Genomic DNA, 19,990 nt, shown 5'->3' with positions numbered 1-19,990 from the left:
CAGAGAGCGACAGGCAAGGTGTTTATCTATGCGTTGGTTAACAGACGCCGCCATGAGGTATTAATTGTCGTGTTTTGAGTCGGCAGTGTGTTTCTGAACTCCTGTTTACCATACTAAGATAGTTTGGAGCCGTTTTCATTGTCGGCCATAACACAAAGCTAATTTGCGGATTTATTTGAGCATCTTTAATGCACAAACGGTATCAACGTGGCCCCCGTCCGTGCCAGATCCTCTCATTTATCTGCATGTAGTCTTGTTCAGGGGACCGACAACACTTCCTGTACCTGGGTGAGGAGGACTTATGGCTGTGACGGTCAAACAGGGGTCCTTTAGAAAATCCGGAGAGGACGCCTGCAACATAATAGAATATTTTTATCAGCCAACTGAAAATGAACAATAACACGACATCTGTACGTCAGTGTCTGCTTTCTAGGTCACTCACCGGCCGATGGCCTCCATTTGGGAGCGATTTGACCGTCTTCAGGCGCAATTTGCAGCTGTTGACCTTTGGGAGTAGAGTTGTGAGTTTTTGTTCACAATGATCCTGTTTATCTTAGGGTGATCATCTTATAAACTGGTCAAACAATGCAATATGATACGCAATAAACATTAGCAAGATTAAAAATAATACATTAAAAAATAACTTTAATTATATTAGGAAAGCAGGAAGTGAACAAATGTAACAGTTAGTGATTGTAAAAGTACCAGATGGAGGGGTAGGATTTAATAAGCTTTGATTCTTCCTACTCCTTTTGGACATGTGTAATTGGGAACTGATTATGGGATGCACTCAATTGGAATCTGATGCATGTTCAAATGAAATAAAACCATTACCATAAAAAAAAATAGCAAGATAAATCATGTCGATAAATCATTTAGGTCATATAGTTATATAAATGAAAACAGCCACAATACAGTATATAATCATTTATCCCTCCATTAATATAATCATAGTTATTTTCCTACAATGGCTGTTTGTGTTATGACATTATATTCATTATCAATATGACTTTTTTATTGACTACATTTCATATTCCTCATTATTTAGTAGATACGGGCAAGAAAAAAATGTATCACTCCAATACCAAGTAAATAAATATCACATATTTGTGAGTATAAAGCCAACATCGATCCGATACCGATGCTAGCAAAATGCTAGCCAACAATGGCGACATCCTGACGTCGAAATGATAATTCAACGTGAACGTATTGGCGCATGCGTGCTAGCTAGTCTGAAACTTTGGATTCACGATAACTTTTATATTCTTTAAAAAAAAAAAGCTTCTCTTAAGCGAAGCAAAACGTCAAAATGACGAGTTTAATGACCGAAAGTGGAACTAACCGTGGGCGTGAGAAACAGAAAGTTCGCATTGTTTGTTCTGTTTTGTTTCCGGGTTCGCTCCGACTCCATTGACGCTGGCACCGGCATTCGGCTCCTCTGGCCGGCAACAACTACAGCAAACTCCACAACCTCTGACTCATCGTAAAATAAATCATTATTAGTTATCTGCGTGTCTTTCGGCGCTTTAAAACTTCCACGGAAAAAAGCGAGGGGCGGATACGGGATCCGTTGCCCGAACAACCGCGGCGTTGCTTAGTAACGCTTACTTCCGGCCTTCCCAAAAAGACCCTCCGTAGGGGAACCGACACTAGAATGACTTAGCTTGCTCAAAAGTCTGCTTTTCATTAAATCGACCGACCGCTACTGTGATGCAATGTATTGTTTTATTTTATTATTTTTTTGTATCGTTTTAAAAATATACAGCATAAAACCCCAGTTGGTATCATTTCTTGAGGCTACTTACCGCATCCTCTGATGTTAATCTGGCTCAAGAAACGCTTTTACTTCCCTCCCAACGTCCTTCTCAGAGCACAGAGGGCAAATGCAACACAAATAATCACATGTACACACACACACACATACATACGCAATACGGTCAACAGACATGTTGCGCTGTGGTGCCACACTTGACCTTTGACATCTCAGCCTTTCCAGGAAGACAATCCAGGATTATAGGATCCACTTTGACATGCAACCCACCGGTCAAGTCAGTGTGGGTTATAAATAATGATGCACACGCACAAAGAACACATTTTAGAGACAATAATGACAGATTTACATCTAACTAATGGACAAATTATGTCATTATGTCATTGAATGGTCACAAAAAATAAAAAAAAAAATCCTTAAATTATATTAGGAAAGCAGGAAGTGAACAAATATAAGTTACTGATTTAATTAGCTTTGCTTCTTCCTACTCCTTTTGGACATGTGGAACTGGGAATTGATTATGTGATGCACTCAATTGGAATCTGATGCATGTTCAAATGAAATAAAACCATTACCATTACCAGATTAAATCCATAATCAACATTTAACAGCAATGAGGGGGAGGGGGGGGGGTGGTACGTTCCTACTTTGCAATATGTTCCTTCTTGAATTCAGTCGTGTTTATAACCTTTTTCATCACAGCGTGGCCACTCGCGGCTTCATTGACCCCGTGGTGGGTTATTTTGCTGTCGTACTAAATTTTTAAGTCGGCAACTGTTGGGATGCTCTGTTTGGGAATTCCACATGGAATGACACATGAATGAAAACGGACAACCGGGTGGGTACGCAAAAAATGGGTGCACATTTTTGCTCAATTGAAAGCTTCACGACAAAAGTTGTGAATTGTTTTAATTTTTTTTTTAATACAGTTGTCATCAAGGGTGTTGTGTGAATAATTTTAAAGGGAAAATAATAATAATTTATTCCATTTAGAAATAAGGCGGTTGCATAACAAAATGTGGGAAAAGTGCAGCGCTGTGACTATACTTTCCGCGTGTAATTATACGTCATTAAAAGGAATCAAATGTGACAAAATGGCCTGCGAAGAGCAATTTAGCTCCTCTGAAGAGGCGGTCCTTATTTATCAAAAGGGCTTCCCACACAGTGCCTGTCACAATCCATTCAGGGAGCTGGCACGGTCGCTGGCTGTCAAATGTGTGTGTGACGAGGAAGCAGCCATATTGGCACAATACCACCTCGGGTTTCCAGATGCACCTCTTGTTTGTAGCACTTACGCTTCGTTTATGGCTCACTTTTTTATTTGCGTCTGTGTGGGCCATTTGTAGGAATCCGAGAAAGACGCCGTTTGAAAAACGATTAACGTTCAAATCTTCAGTATGAATGAGACTGAAAAACAAAACATTCATTCATTTTCTACCGCTTATCCTCACGAGGGTCGCTGTCTTCGGCAGAGAGGCGGGGTCCACCCTGGACTGGTGGCCAGCCAATCCCAGGGCACATATAGACAAACAACCATTCACACTCACATTCATACCTATGGACAATTTGGAGTGGCTAATTAACCTAGCATGTTTTTGGAATGTGGGAGGAAACCGGAGTACCCGGAGAAAACCCACGGGGAGAACATGCAAACTCCACACAGAGATGGCCGAGAGTGGAATTGAACTCGGGTCTCCGAGCTGTGAGGCCTGCATGCTAACAACTCGTCCGCCATGTATATTGCGGATAACTGTATAACTTGTCTTTCAATATTTATGAAGTAATAATAGGCCATGTACCGCAAAAACTGTAATCATTTATGATTTTTTTTACGCAATATTATGAGAGAGTGAGACCACGGTGGACAAGTGGTTAGCATGTTGGCCGCACATGCCAAAAACATGCTAGGTTAATTAGACACTCCAAATTGTCCATAGGTATGAATGTGAGTGTGAATGGTTGTTTGTCTATATGTGCCCTGGGATTGGCTGGCCACCAGTCCAGGGTGTTTTTTTCGTTGGACAGTAAAGGGGCTGCACGGTGAACCAGTGGTTAGTGCGTAGGCCTCATAGCTAGGAGACCCAAGTTTGATTCCACCATCTCAGTGTGGGTTTTGCCACAAAAAACATGCTAGGTTAATTGGCTAGTCCAAATTATCCATAGGTATGAATATGAGTGTGAATGGTTGTTTGTCTATATGTGCCCTGGGATTGGCTGGCCACCAGTCCAGGGTGTACCCCGCCTCTCGCCCAAAGACAGCTGGGATAGGCTCCAGCACCCCCCGCGACCTTCGTGAGAATAAGCGGTAGAAAATGAATGAATGAGTGTTAAGTTGGTGTGTGATGAGTTTAGTGTTCTTTGTCAGAACCCGAACACATTCCAAAAACATGCTAGGTTAATTAGCCACTCCAAAGACAGCTGGGATAGACTCCAGCACCCCCCGCGACCCTCGTGAGAATAAGCGGTAGAAAATGAATGAATGAATGAGTGTTAAGTTGGTGTGTGATGAGTTTAGTGTTCTTTGTCAGAACCCTAACACATTCCAAAAACATGCTAGGTTAATTAGCCACTCCAAAGACAGCTGGGATAGACTCCAGCACCCCCCGCGACCTTCGTGAGAATAAGCGGTAGAAAATGAATGAATGAATGAGTGTTAAGTTGGTGTGTGATGAGTTTAGTGTTCTTTGTCAGAACCCTAACACATTCCAAAAACATGCTAGGTTAATTAGCCACTCCAAAGACAGCTGGGATAGACTCCAGCACCCCCCGCGACCTTCGTGAGAATAAGCGGTAGAAAATGAATGAATGAATGAGTGTTAAGTTGGTGTGTGATGAGTTTAGTGTTCTTTGTCAGAACCCGAACACATTCCAAAAACATGCTAGGTTAATTAGCCACTCCAAAGACAGCTGGGATAGACTCCAGCACCCCCCGCGACCTTCGTGAGAATAAGCGGTAGAAAATGAATGAATGAATGAGTGTTAAGTTGGTGTGTGATGAGTTTAGTGTTCTTTGTCAGAACCCTAACACATTCCAAAAACATGCTAGGTTAATTAGCCACTCCAAATTGTCCATAGGTATGAATGTGAGTGTGAATGGTTGTTTGTCTATATGTGCCCTGGGATTGGCTGGCCACCAGTCCGGGGTGGCGACCCTAGTGGGGATAAGCAGTATAGAAAATGTACGGACAGTTCCACTGAAATTTGACGGCTAAGATATGAATGATTTTAACTCAGCTTTTGAAATTGGCTGCACGGTGGTCGAGTGGTTAGCGTGTACACGAGGAAATAGAGTAATTTTGATCTGCGCCGTGTTGAGCGGTATTTTCAATTTGCATCAAAATCAGCAGAAATGATCCCGCTGCTTTGAGAAAATGTCATGAAGAACACGGTTAGCTGTCAGTCACATGCTTCCCATGTTGCATTGTCCACAAAGTGGAATTGGGCGCGTGTGTGTGTGTGTGTACGGCATGTGGTGCAGGGAATGAGTCAGTCTGCCCACCAGCTGTGAGAAGAGCGTGCCAATGTTGGGAGTTCAGATGCTGCATGCAGGGATGGCGATGGCTAACCAAACTGTTATGGCTGATTGTCACAGAGTGTTGGCTCAAGCGGCTGTAGGAGAGCCGCCTGCATTCGTAGCGCCGACAACTACACACAAGCCATTTTATGTTATGACCACTGAACGGCTTTATGGAAAATGCTTGTCAAACACGGGATTACGTCATGTAGAAATGGCGGACTGGACCTCTGCCAAGGTCAATAAGAAACAAACATAGGTTCTGTGTAGTATTAGTATTAGTATTAGAAAGCTTAGTCCAAGTACGGCAATATAAAGTCGTTTTTCCATCATGTTACACTGAATTGAACGGGAATGGGCGTTCCCTAGTCGCCACGACAACCATATCCTGCTCATTGGGTATTTTTCCGATGTTGCTTTGAGTAAAATACCACATTTCAACCAACATTATAAACTTAATCACGTGTCAGTAAACAAACGATGGTGGTACTTCAGTTCTTCCAAGGGGCTGCACGGCGGTCGAGTGGTTAGCGCGCAGACCTCACAGCTAGGAGACCCGAGTTCAAGTTTGCATGTTCTCCCCGTGCATGCGTGGGTTTTCTCCGGGTACTCCGGTTTCCTCCCACATTCCAAAAACATGCTAGGTTAATTAGCCACTCCAAATTGTCCATAGGTATGAATGTGAGTGTGAATGGTTGTTTGTCTATATGTGCCCTGGGATTGGCTGGCCACCAGTCCAGGGTGTACCCTGCCTCTCTCGCCCGAAGACAGCTGGGATAGGCTCTGGCATCCCTGGGACCCTCATGAGGATAAGCGGTAGAAAATGAATGAATAACAATAATTTTACTTTTCTGCACTGTGTGTGTATGCTAGCGGCCCCGCCTCCACCCACCGAGACAGTATATGATTGAGAAAAGGGCTCACTCCGTTCATGCCGTTGTTTTATGTAACAAATGTGCCAAAGTAGGGCTGCACGGCGGTTGAGTGGTTAGCGCGCAGGTAGGTATGAATGTGAGTGTGAATGGTTGTTTGTCTACATGTGCCCTGTGATTGGCTGGCCACCAGTCCAAAGTGTACCCCGCCTGTCTCGCCCCGAGACTGCTGGGATAGGCTCCAGCACCCCCCGTGACCCTCGTGAGGATAAGCGGTAGAAAATGAATGAATGAAAAGTTATTCCAAAATGTTTGACAAAAACCGAAAAATGAAAACCAAGGCCATTTTTTCAATACAATTAATCCATTCAAGACACAAAAATGTATTTTATAGAAAATTATTATTATAACCTTATGTGCAGAAAACAATATGTACATAATATAATATAACATAATATAATATAATATAACATAATATAATATAATATAATATAATCGGTATGAATAGGTATGAATGTGAGTGTGAATGGTTGTTTGTCTATATGTGCCCTGTGATTGGCTGGCCACCAGTCCAGGGTGTACCCTGCCTCTCGCCCCGAGACAGCTGGGATAGGCTCCAGCACCCCCGACCCTTGTGAGGATAAGCGGTAGAAAATGAATGAATGAATGAATAATATAATATAATATAATATAATATAATATAATATAATATAATATAATATAATATAATATAATATAATATAATATAATATAATATAATATAATATAATATAATATAATATAATATAATATAATATAATATAATATAATATAATATATACATAATAATTACAAACACAGGTGGGGGGGGTTGATATTTTTGGGTTTAAAAGAACAACATTTGGAGCGAGTAGCATCATGCTGGGGGCCACACTTTGGAGACCCATAGCTTTGCAATAAATTGTAAGTAAGACCACCACCCCTTTTGGTACCCCTTCCCCCGTTGCAGTGGTACTGATGCATTTATTTGCCATTTCCTATTTCCTGAAGGTCCAGTCTCGTCATCCTCTACGTGCCACCAGAGGCTGCAAGCCTATTATCCAATTAGCAGCCTTGGCTCAGGGCTCGTCCATTGTCAGAGCAATTCCCCAATTAGGGGTGGAACACGTGAATCCGCTCCCCTACTTAGAGACATGTTAGCGGGGGAAGGGTGTGTCTTCACGCCGTAACACAACAACTTAAAAAAAAAACATTGTGCACGATTGAGTTAAATTCCCCAAAAAATAATAATAAAGCATGCACGCTTTGGTGAACGCCTTCCTGCGCTGCCTCTCCTTCCTGTTGCCCCCCTCCCGGCTTTGTGTCAGCCTCTGCTTGTGGGCCGCCAGCGAGCGTGAAGAGACGCCGCCTCGGCCCAATCCCACAAAGCCTCTTACATATGAGGAAGTAGCAGCAGTAGCCGCGGCGGTACAAGGCGGTGGCTCCTCTGCTGCTCCAGGCTGCGTCTCGCCGGCTGCTACGAGCCCCGCCGCTCCGCACGGCCCTCCGTCGGAGGCTCGGATCTGGATCGGGGTCGTCTGGCGAGCCGTGGAGCGCGTCTTGGGAGCCCCGTGGGTCCTCCTCAGCCATAGCGGCGGCGAGGGCGGCCGTCGAGCGCCGACGCCGCGTCCTCCCCGCGTCCTCGACTCGAGCTCGGCTTCCGCCGCGACTGCCACTGCCGCTGCCGCCGCCGCCCTAGGAGGCTACGGAGCCGGCGCAGGCGCCTCGACCCACACCGGGAACATGAGCCGGGCCGCGGAGACCCCCGGCCCGAGTCCGAGCCACCGAGCGGCGTGCTCCCCGGATTCGTCCTCGGAGAGGGGCGTGGATGAGGTCATCACCGTGGACCAGCACTCGCAGGAGATGGGCACGGTTACCATCACGGTGGCCATCCAGGCCGCCGAGGACGAGGAACCGGAAGAATTCTCGCCCGGGAATGTCGACTTCATTGGCGGCAGCTGCAGCGAAGACGAACTCGGCAGACACGACAAGTCCAGGTTTGTCACGATCGCGATCCGGGAGCCGCTTTAAAGTTCCACGTCCGGTGAAGATGTGCGCAAATATGCGCAAATATGCACAAATATGCACAAATACCGACATTCCTCCATTCAAAAGCTGTTGATTTCACAAGTCGCTTCAATTTATCAATGGATGGAGCTGAGTGCTTTCCAAAAGCAAAAAGAAACCATTGACCTTTTAGTGGGAAGCAACTGGAAAATGCACGTTTTTATGGAGGCCCGTTACTGCCACTGGGGAAAAAAATAGCCAAATAGTAAGTCGAAATTCCGAGATTAAAAAGTCGAAATTCCGAGATTAAAAAGTCGAAATTCTGAGATTAAAAAGTCGAAATTCTGAGATAAAAAGTCAAAATTCTGAGATAAAAAAAGTCGAAATTCTGAGATAAAAAGTCAAAATTCTGAGATAAAAAAAAGTCGACATTCTGAGATAAAAAAAAGTCGACATTCTGAGATTAAAAAGTTGACATTCTGAGATTAAAAAGTTGACATTCTGAGATAAAAAGTTGACATTCTGAGATAAAAAGTTGACATTCTGAGATAAAAAAAAGTCGACATTCTGAGATAAAAAAAAGTCGAAATTCTGAGAAAAAAAAAGTTGAAATTCTGAGATAAAAAAAGTTGAAATTCTGAGATAAAAAAAAGTCGACATTCTGAGATAAAAAAAGTCGACATTCTGAGATTAAAAAGTTGAAATTCTGAGATTAAAAAGTCGAAATTCTGAGATAAAAAAGTCGAAATTCTGAGATAAAAAAGTCGAAATTCTGAGATAAAAAAAAGTCGAAATTCTGAGATTAAAAAGTCGAAATTCTGAGATTAAAAAGCTGAAATTCTGAGATAAAAAAGTCGAAATTCTGAGATAAAAAAGTCGAAATTCTGAGATAAAAAAGTCGAAATTCTGAGATAAAAAAGTCGAAATTCTGAGATAAAAACAGTCGAAATAAAGCAATTAAATGTCAAAATAAAGCAATTAAATGTCAAAATAACGTGATTAAAAGTCCAAATTCTGAGAAGTCTAAATTCTGAGATTGAGAAGTCTAAATAACGCAATAAAAAGTCGAAATTTTGAGATTAAAAAGTCGAAATTCTGAGATTAAAAAATGTCGAAAGTCTGAGACTAAAAAGTCGAAATAACGCAATAATTTACAGTAAGTTTTACAGGAAGTTTCTGTAAATAACAATTTACAGAAACTTCCATTCAAAATGGAATTTCTATGCGGACAAATTTAGTGATTAATGATTGTGTTGGTTTTAGTGCACTTTCTTCATAAACGGCCCTCAGTGGAAAAAGTCTGTACCCCCCGGTGCGGGGGGGGGACCATTTGCTTGGATGGGTTAGCTTAATATCGGGAAATGTTGGTTAGGATGGCAAAAATGTATCATAATGGTTCTCTATTATCTCTGTTCTTATTCATATCTGTCAATGGACAGCCGTTTGAAATAACATTGTAGGTATTTATATGTACAAACCACTGTATGAGTTGCTGTCACGAGCTTAAATGGATACTATTACATGTTGGTATACGGTACGTCGTAGCGCCCGCTGCCTCGCTATTTGAGAAGCGGCGCAATAAACAATTGGTTATCAAGCTGCGTTTCACAGCTACAATGCGAGCCGTCATGTCGGCATGAAAAGCCCTCAAAGCAAACAACTCGATCGTTCTTCTTTCAAAGGAATGAGCTGCTTTTTAAATGAAAACGGCAACAGGTGTTGGCACGGCAACGGCTGCCAATCGACACCATATTGTACCGTCGTGGAAGCGCAAGGTAGCATGCCTGCGGTGTTAAAAAAAAAAAAAAAAAAAAAAAAGTCAAATCATAAAAAATCATCTCGCACTTGAGGATTGTCCTGCAGGCCGGGACAGTGACGGGAAAACGGGAAAGACGCTCCGGCACCTGTGGAAGTGGACCAGACACCCCAGAGAGAGGAGATAAAGGATGGCACCTTCACCTTAATCTAATTCCCCGCGTCACCGCCTGCTATTTTTATCCCCCCCCCCCATAAGTTCCTACCTGGACTACAAGCACAAAGAGAGCAGTGTAGTCACGCCTTGTAGCTTTGTAGCGCTAATAGCTTTGTGTGTCACCTGTTTTGTGCTTCTTTGTGTGGGAAGAGACTCGATGCTAAATGCCTCTTCTTATAGTAAAGGTTGCCGACCCCAGACCCCGGTCCCGGACGGACCAAATCAATATGAACCAAACACAAACAGTCCACAACGTATCAGGAACGTAGCAAGAATGTTGACCGCTGTTTTCCAAAGTCCAAGTTGATAAGTGTAAACATCCTGTTTTGCCTAAAACACAAAAATACGTCTGCTTTTATTTGAGAGCCTGAAATCGGAGGATATTTACATTATGAAATCAAAAAACGTTGAATCAAATACCAAAATAATTGTCTAATTAATTGGATAATCGATTAATTGTTGAGCCCATTATCGACAATCCTTATGTTTTCTCTGTTATTTAGCTTGTAAAGATATAAGTAATAATAAAATAAGTATAAGTAATTCTATTAAAACACATCCAACAAGTTTTTATGGTTTTCTACTAACGGGTACGTTCATGGTAACCTGTATCATGAACACATAATATTTTTAGGCATAACCGGAACGTCCTTCCTGGGTGCGTTGAGTTGACATAGCAACATAGAAAGGAACGCTACACCTAGCATGAACCAAAAAACGCAGCCTTGCTTTGCGGTGGTGGCCCGAGGCAAGGTTTGACAGGCGGAATAGATTCATCCCGTGTCTCTTCTTAAGGATTATAGATGGTAGATTAATAGTCCCTGCATGGGTAGTCTTGGCTGCTCCATTAACAACACAGCCCCAACGTCGGAACGTTCCTGCCTGGCTAGCATGTCCGAGCACAAGGGTGGGCAAACTTTTTGATTCACGGGCCACATGGGGTTGAAAAAAAAATGGTGTTGGTGTATATTCTGTATTTTCTGGAACATAGGTTGGCTGTTCCTGCCACTTATACTCCAGAGCGACTTATAAATGAAAAAAGTGTTTATGTTCCATAAACACTGGACACCTTTTGTGTTCATGTTTATTTTTAGTGTAGCTGAATAAGCATTGTGTTAGCATATCTTACACCTATTCAGCCTGTTCTCTATTCTTTTATTCTTACAACTTGCCTTCCAAGAGGACCTAATGTCTGTTTTAGACAAGTAGTTCAAATAAATTACCCGCAAAAAATGCAACTTATACTCCAGTGTGACTTATGTATGTTTTTTTATACCTAATTATGCATTTTTGGTCTTGTGCGACTTATGCTCCAGTGCGACTTATGTATGTTTTTTTCCACCTAATTATGCATTTTTGGTCTTGTGCGACTTATATTCCAGTGCGACTTATGTATGTTTTTTTCTACCTAATTATGCATTTTTGGCCTTGTGCGACTTATACTCCAGTGCGACTTATGTATGTTTTTTTCTACCTAATTATGCATTTATGGCCTTGTGGGACTTATACTCCAGTGCGACTTATGTATGTTTTTTTCTACGTAATTATGCATTTTTGGCCTTGTGCGACTTATACTCCAGTGCGACTTATGTATGTTTTTTTCTACCTAATTATGCATTTTTGGCCTTGTGCGACTTGTACTCCAGTGCGACTTATGTATGTTTTTTTTCTACCTAATTATGCATTTTTGGCCTTGTGCGACTTGTACTCCAGTGCGACTTATGTATGTTTTTTTTCTACCTAATTATGCATTTTTGGTCTTGTGCAACTTATGTATGTTTTTTTTCCCACCTAATTATGCATTTTTGGTCTTGTGCAACTTATACTCCAGTGCGACTTATGTATGTTTTTTTCCACCTAATTATGCATTTTTGGTCTTGTGCAACTTATACTCCAGTGCGACTTCATTCATTTTCTACCGCTTATCCTCACAAGGGTCGCGGGGTGCTGGAGCCTATCCCAGCTGACTTCCGGCAAGAGGCGGGGTACACCCTGGACTGGTGGCCAGCCAATCACAGGGCACATATAGACAAACAACCATTCACACTCACATTCATACCTATGGACAATTTGGAGTGGCTAATTAACCTAGCATGTTTTTGGAATGTGGGAGGAAACCGGAGTACCCGGAGAAAAAACCCACGCATGCACGGGGAGAACATGCAAACTCCACACAGAGATGGCCGAGGGTGGAATTGAACTCGGGTCTCTTTTTTTTTTTCTACCTAATTATGCATTTTCGGCCGTGTGCGACTTCTAGTCCAGTTATGGCAACAGCAGCAATAGTACCATGAATGGAAGATGTAGACGCTGCACTCAGACTTCATCGTGGCGACTGCAGTAAATATTTGGCTTGCCATGTCGAGCGGCGTCTGATGACAGTTGAGAGATTTGACTGAATTCTGATTTTGATTCACGTCATCCGACAAAGCGTTCGTTTCTAAGTCCGAGGGAAGATGCCGGCTCGTGCCAGCTATGTGATCAGCTTGCTGGAAGCAGTGCACTGCGAAGGATGGATGGGGTGGGAAAGGGGGGGGGGGGGTGCTGGGGAAGGTGATGAGTCATCCCGACCAAATTCAAACTCGGAGCCCCCTCGACTTCTCATCTGCAAGGCTTCTGGTGGCATTTGCCTTGATTTTTCCTTGTGAATTCGTGCCAGGGGAAGGTTGATGATGATGATGATGAATGATGATGATGATGGGGGGGGTGATTGGTTTTAGTGATCTGACATATTCTGTGTGGGAGGGGTTACGCCTGTGACTGTGCACCCTCAGATGGAGAGGTCCTGGCAGCGAGACCTGGTGACTCTCCATGCAGCTTGTCAGGGAATCGTGTAACTTGTCACCTTATTGTGACGAATGTCAAATGTGGAAGAGTTGGACATTTAAATTATCCTCACAAGCGGTTCCCGGGTACTTCCGGGTGCATCGCCGTCGTGCTTTTGTGATATTCCATCTCAATTTTGCATAGGTCCCAAACCAGTGATTCGTTACCTTTTGGTGTGAAGTATTCCCATACTTTGGATACTCTGTTGCGTGATCTCTTCTTCTGGCCGCGGCCGCCGCCATGTTTTGATTATAAGTAGCCGTGTGGCGTTCGTGAACGAATGGGTCAAAAGAACTAGTTCTTTTTCTCGAACGAATGAACCGCCCATAAAGTACCCGTTTCATTCATGACCGACACAGCACGAGTTGGTGAGCCGTTGAGTCGGAACGAACGTGAACACGAGTGAACGGACCGACTCGACACGACTGACCGGGTCTACGCACACACGCTAACGACCGATTGACCGAAATGAACGGATCTTTTTACTGAATGAAGCGGAATGATCCGTTTTGCCCACCGCTAATTCTGAGTGAGGCGGCACGGCGGTCGAGTGGTTAGCGCGCAGACCTCACAGCTAGGAGACCAGGGTTCAATTCCACCCTCGGCCATCTCTGTGTGGAGTTTGCATGTTCTCCCCGTGCATGCGTGGGTTTTCTCCGGGTACTCCGGTTTCCTCCCACATTCCAAAAACATGCTAGGTTAATTAGCCACTCCAAATTGTCCATAGGTATGAATGTGAGTGTGAATGGTTGTTTGTCTATATGTGCCCTGTGATTGGCTGGCCACCAGTACCCTCCATCTGGTACTTTTACAATCAGTAACTGTTACATTTGTTCACTTCCTGCTTTCCTAATATAATTGAAGTTTTTTTTTAACAAAAAAAGCATCTTAGAGTACTTGTAAGAGCACCATACAGTACCCTGTACCTTGTTTACAACCTTCTAAGTAGGTTTTGAATTATTAGAGCCCTCTAGACATGATATAACACCCCTATGTCAGCTTTACACTGGTATTACCCGATACGGTAGCCATAATAACGGAAAATAAGCCATTTAAGACACAAGATGTGTGTTGCTATAAATGTGTTCCGGTGCTTTGAGTTGAGTTTTAGCTTTTTTGGCGAATAGACTGCATTCAACCACACATGATTTTATTATGTTTTTGAAGAACATTTTACTGTATGTTGTCATGGTAACAATTTGACAGTTCAATTGTTGTGACTTTTCAACTTTCTATTCATGTAGCGGTGCCGGCACTAGCGGAGGTGAGCTCGAGGAGGAGAGCTGGCAGCCGCCGGACGCGGAGCTCATCCAAAAGCTGGTGGCCCAGATCGAGTACTACCTGTCGGACGAGAACCTCGAGCACGACGCCTTCCTGCTCAAGCACGTCAGACGCAACAAGCTGGGTTTTGTGAGCGTGAAGTTGCTGACCTCTTTTAAAAAGGTAACCATGGCAAACGCAAATGGCTCAGACACACAAAAGGGAGTCGTTTGACTTCCCCGCGGGGCTCGTATGACTACAAATTAGCTCGTAAAGCGACTCGACGTCGCTACTGATCGCTCACGTTCGGTGGCCTATCAACAATGGAAACTCTTACATACATAAACATAAATCAAAGTGGGTTTTTTTTGTCTTTGATATCTACAACAACAACGGACAAACATCAGTGGCGAGTTGCACATATTCTACCGCATTTTGTCTACAGATGTTCGATACCGGCTATCTGAAGAATATTCCATATAGTCCAGCACTTCATTTCCCAAACTGATATCAACCGATACTGGCAGCACCTCTTCCTGCAAGTCAGGCCGCACTTGCTGTAATGAATGATGCCAACTTATACGTCCAAAATAGGACGTATGAATATTGCATAAGTCATAGAAAAAGCGACACATTTAGATTTCTCATAAAAATATTCATTCATTCATTGATTTTCTACCGCTTTTTCCTTACGAGGGTCGCGGGGGTGCTGGAGCCTATCCCAGCTGTCTTGGGGCGAGAGGCGGGGTCCACCCTGGACTGGTGGCCAGCCAATCGCAGGGCACATATAGACAAACAACCATTCACACTCACATTCATACCTATGGACAATTTGAAGTCGCTAATTAACCTAGCATGTTTTTGGAATGTGTTCTTACAAAGAACACTAAACTCATCACACACCAACTGAACACTCAAGAGGTATAATTATGAAACCAGCTCAACCGAATCGTTCATTTATTCATTAATTTTCTACCGCTTATCATCACGAGGGTCGCGGGGGTGCTGGAGCCTATCCCAGCTGGCCAGCCAATCACAGGGCACATATAGACAAACAACCATTCACACTCACATTCCATTCATACCTATGGACAATTTGGAGTGGAGAAAACCCCACTTTGTTCTTAAGCCCCCCTAAATAATTTGATATTTTTTATTAATTTTACTAATTTTTACTAATTTTATATAATAGGGCAAAAGCAGGCTAATAAGCAAGCCAATAAGCAGGCTAATACTAGCCTACTACTACTAGTAGTAGTACTAATAATCGTTCAAATTTCAGTGGAACCGTCCATACATTTTCTATACTGCTTATCCCCACTAGGGTCGCCACCCTGGACTGGTGGCCAGCAAATCCCAGGGCACATATAGACAAACAACCATTCACACTCACATTCATACCTATGGACAATTTGGAGTGGCTAATTAACCTAGCATGTTTTTGGAATGTGTTAGTGTTCTTACAAATAACACTAAACTCATTACACACCAACTTAACACTCTTTCATTCATTCATTCATTTTCTACCGCTTATCCTCACGAGGGTTGCGGGGTTGCTGGAGCCTATCCCAGCTGTCTTGGGGCGAGAGGCGGGGTACACCCTGGACTGGTGGCCAGCCAATCACAGGGCACATATAGACAAACAACCATTCACACTCACATTCATACCTATGGACAATTTGGAGTGGCCAATTAACCTAGCATGTTTTTGGAATGTGTTAGTGTTCTTACAAATAACACTAAACTCATCACACACCAACTTAACACTCTTTCATTCATTCATTCATTTTCTACCGCTTATCCTCACGAGGCTTGCGGGGTTGCTGGAGCCTATCCCAGCTGTCTTGGGGCGAGAGGCGGGGTACACCCTGGACTGGTGGCCAGCCAATCACAGGGCACATATAGACAAACAACCATTCACACTCACATTCATACCTATGGACAATTTGGAGTGGCTAATTAACCTAGCATGTTTTTGGAATGTGGGAGGAAACTGGAGTACCCGGAGAAAACCAAAAGTCATTTTAAAAAGTCATAAAATTAACTAAAATATAAATTAAATACAAATAAAATAATGTTTCCCTATCAAGTAAGAGGTTATACTTAGTAAATGCATAAATAAAAATCAAAATGAATTCTGGTAAGGACACAATTTGTAAAGTTGCACATTTCTACATGGCACAAACATCTGTATAAGTGCAAAGTACGGTGCAAAGTAAGACATTCTGGACTGATGCAATCGGTGAAATTCAAAACTTGGGCTCAAAACAAGACGACGTGGAAATTGGAAATAATTCTACGCCGCTTATGTTGACGCAAAGATATCATTATATTATTGGGCATGCCCTTATATTCTCAGGAAATGTTGTTATTATTGGCTTTTTGGTGCTTGATTGTTGACTGATGTTTTGTTGAAGTCATGTATGTGTAAAACCTACATGTGGACAAACGGTACACTAACTTTCCCAACAAGCTATTGCGGCTAATAGCGGCTAATAGCGGCTAATAGCGGCTAATAGCGGCTAATAGCGGCTAATAGCGGCTAATTGTCTCTCTGTTGCAGGTCAAACACTTGACCCGCGACTGGAGAACAACCGCCTTTGCCCTGAGACACTCCAAAGTTCTGGAGCTCAACGACGAGGGCCGGAAGGTGCGGCGCAAGTCGGCCGTGCCGGTCTTCGCCAGCGAGTCTTTGCCCAGTCGCATGCTACTGCTGAGCGAGCTGACGCGCTGGCCCGAGCTAGCGGAGATCACGCGCGGCGTCAAGGAGAACGGGGGCGGCGAGGGCGGGTCGGCTCAGCAGGAGCAGCTGATGAAGCTGCTGCTCAAAGCCTTCGGGACGTATGGCGCCATCGCCTCCGTCCGGGTCCTGAAGCCCGGCAAGGACCTGCCGGCCGACCTGAAGAGGCTGAGCAGCCGCTACGCTCAGCTCGGCACGGAGGAGTGCGCCATTGTGGAGTTTGAGGAGGTGGAGGCGGCGGTTAAAGCCAACGAAGCTGTCGGAAGCGAGGATGGGGGTTCAAGCTCGCTGGGCTTGAAGGTCGTCCTGATTGGAACCAAACCACCCAAAAAGAAAATCCAGAAGGAGCGCCCCCGCGAGGAGGGGGTGCCGACCACGGGGATGCGCAAAAGCCGCTCGCTCAACAGCAGAGTGCGGGAGCTCCAGTACCACGGCGAGGACTCGGCGTGCAGCTCCTCCGAGACGGAGAGCACCCCGACGTCGCCCCGGCTGGCCCGAAAGTCCCAATCCTGCAACAAGCTCAGCCCCACCGCCGCCGGACTCGCCTTCCAGAACAATCACCTCAGTCCCGGCATGTCGCCCCGCAACAGCCCGTGGTCCAGCCCCCGTGCCAGTCCATGTCCTCAGCGCAAGTCCGCTCACTCCCACAAGTCTCCCTTAGCCAGCGAGGGCCGGCTGAGCCCCGAGGCGGGGCGCCGCTGGGCCGACTACTCCTCGGACAGTAGCCTGACTCCATCCGGGAGTCCGTGGGTGCAGCGGCGTAAGCAAGTGGCCTCGCAGGAGAGCAGCCCGGTGGGAAGCCCCATGCTGGGACGGAAGATCCAGAACGCCGACGGGCTACCGCCGGGTGTCGTGAGACTTCCGCGCGGCCCCGACGGAACCCGCGGCTTTCACTGTGCGGCGCCGGGGGAGAGAGGGAAGAGCGCCGCCACTCAGACTTGACGCGTGAACGTCGCCAAAAAGCATCCCACCCTGGGTAGTACCCCCCTACCTTGGGGATCCGACCCGAGCTGTCCTGTGGGGGCCCCCCCCACCCTTTATTTGAGACTGTGGAGATCTATTTTTGTTGAGTGAATCTGTTTTCAGTTTGTTCTATTTTTCTACAAACTGTTTTTTGTTGACGTGGTGACATTAGTAACGGACATAACTGATGGACATTTGACTTCATTTCAAGTACTGTTGCTTTAAGAGGACTTCCGACACGCCATCGGGAATGGTTAATTCCGTCTAAAAACGTCACTTTTTGGCTGTCGAAGGAGTTTCGTGTTTTTTCCTGATTTCGTGGGGGTCGAGCCATTTTTATTTTTATTTTTTTTTTTAAATGGATTAGTGTCCTGTCTTGTGTCAAAGCCTCACTCTTTGGATGGTGTATTGATGTACGCGGGAAATCACCATTTGCCTTTTTCTGTCTAAACTGCAAGTTCCATTTTTACATGCTATTTAAACCAAGGCCACCTTCATTTATTATTTTTTTATTTTCTTTGTTTTAATTTCCTGGATGCTTTTGGCACTTTTTTTTTTGGAAGGAAGGGTCTCCTGGAGCCATGTCTGTTTGTTCAGCAGGTAGCTGTTTTTTTTTATTATTATTATTATTTCTCCTTGGCATTTGTTTTCTCGTCCTGCACAATGAAGAGGGAGTGGGTAGGGTCGGGGGGTGCTCGGGTCCGGCAAGGAGAGCTGCTTTTTCCGCCGTATTTACCTGAGCTGGTGTTATTTGTATAGTGCAAATCCTGTTGTGCAAATAAAGGACACTACTTCACCTGACCGGATTTATTTGTTGCAATTCGAAAAGAGGGTTGTGCCTAATTTTTATGCAATATGTGCAAAAATCTGCGGAGACGAACTGGTGTAATGTGATACAACTATGGGTAAACTAAAGTCAACCTGGATGGCTATGTATGATAAGATCAGGAAATAAGACACTTTAGTAAAGACAGTGTATGATATGCTGTTTGCTAGATAAAAACAGCACATTGTACCCCAAATTTGCGTAAATTGTGTGGACAAAACATTCTAGCTAGTTCTACATCCCTCCACATGGGCCCCCCCATGTGGGGTCGCCGCAGAAAACATTCAAGACAGTGTATGATATGCTGTTTGCTAGATAAAAACAGCACATTGTACCCCAACTTTGCGTAAATTGTGTAGACAAAACATTCTAGCTAGTTCTACGTCCCTCCGCATGGGCCCCCCTGTGATGTCGCCGCAGAAAACATTCAAGACAGTGTATGATATGCTGTTTGCTAGACAAAAACAAGACATTGGACCCCAATAAATGTGTCAAAAAATAAGTCATTATGGCTGCTTCAGTACCTCCACATGTGGAAAGTTGTACTGTAGAGTCACGACCAAAAACCTATGTATTCTTGACAGTGTGTGATATGCTGCTCGCGAGAAAAAAAAAAAACACACTGGACCCCAAATTTGCACAAAGGTGTAGACAAGCAGTACTTAAGTCTTGCTAGCTGCTTCTAAGTCCCTCCACATTGCCCCCATGTGGAAATATTAAAGACAGTGTATGATATGCTGTTTTCCAGACAAAAACAGGACCTAGGACACTACCCTAAATGTACACAAATGTGTGACAAATACACTAAGAAGCAGTTGATTAGTTATGCTAGCTGGTTCCAAGTCACGGATCCCATGTAGATGGATGCACGATGGAGTTCAAGACGGTGTATGATATGCTGCTTGCTTGACAGAAACACGACACTGCACCCCAAATCTGCACAAATGTACAAAATAAGTTATGCTAGCTGGTTCTTAGTCTTTCCCTTATATAGTCTTTCCTCTTATATGAGACCTAAAAAGTTCCTCAAGTAAAAATTCAAAAGTAATGCAAACTGGTGTGAGAGTGCATGATATGCTGCTTGCTGCTAATTTTGTGTAATTTTGCAGATGCCGTGTTGGTCTCTGCTCGCCTCGAGAAATGTTGCTGTGCTGGTTTAACGTGATGAAAATCATGTCCATGTCCTTATCGAGGCGAGGCATGATATGCTGCGTGCTGCCA

At 44.2% G+C, this 19,990-nt stretch overlaps 2 protein-coding genes across 3 annotated transcripts in view; one reads left to right on the top strand and one right to left on the bottom strand.

The window, feature by feature from the left end:
* LOC131139251 (leucine-rich repeat-containing protein 49) overlaps positions 1-1,740 on the bottom strand; it is a 33,923-nt gene extending 32,183 nt beyond the window's left edge. The window contains exons 1-3 of one of the 2 annotated variants that reach the window (XM_058088655.1): positions 1,343-1,740; positions 443-505; positions 285-351 (exon numbers count right to left, since the gene is read on the bottom strand). In XM_058088655.1, coding sequence (XP_057944638.1) covers positions 285-351; positions 443-505; positions 1,343-1,429 — 217 coding nt within the window. In that variant the 5' untranslated portion in view covers positions 1,430-1,740. The remainder of the gene's footprint in view (positions 1-284; positions 352-442; positions 506-1,342) is intronic. The other variant, XM_058088656.1, reaches the window with a different exon arrangement.
* Positions 1,741-7,339: 5,599 nt separating this feature from the next.
* On the top strand, positions 7,340-18,770 carry larp6a (La ribonucleoprotein 6, translational regulator a). The gene is made up of 3 exons (XM_058089474.1): positions 7,340-8,172; positions 14,225-14,423; positions 16,804-18,770. The coding sequence occupies exons 1-3, from the start codon at positions 7,433-7,435 to the stop codon at positions 17,920-17,922; spliced, it is 2,058 nt and encodes a 685-aa protein (XP_057945457.1). The 5' UTR covers positions 7,340-7,432; the 3' UTR covers positions 17,923-18,770.
* The last annotated feature ends 1,220 nt before the right edge of the window (positions 18,771-19,990 follow it).

Source organism: Doryrhamphus excisus, chromosome 12 (assembly GCF_030265055.1).
Source record: "Doryrhamphus excisus isolate RoL2022-K1 chromosome 12, RoL_Dexc_1.0, whole genome shotgun sequence".
Taxonomy (NCBI): domain Eukaryota; kingdom Metazoa; phylum Chordata; class Actinopteri; order Syngnathiformes; family Syngnathidae; genus Doryrhamphus; species Doryrhamphus excisus.
This window is presented reverse-complemented; position numbering and strand designations above follow the sequence as displayed.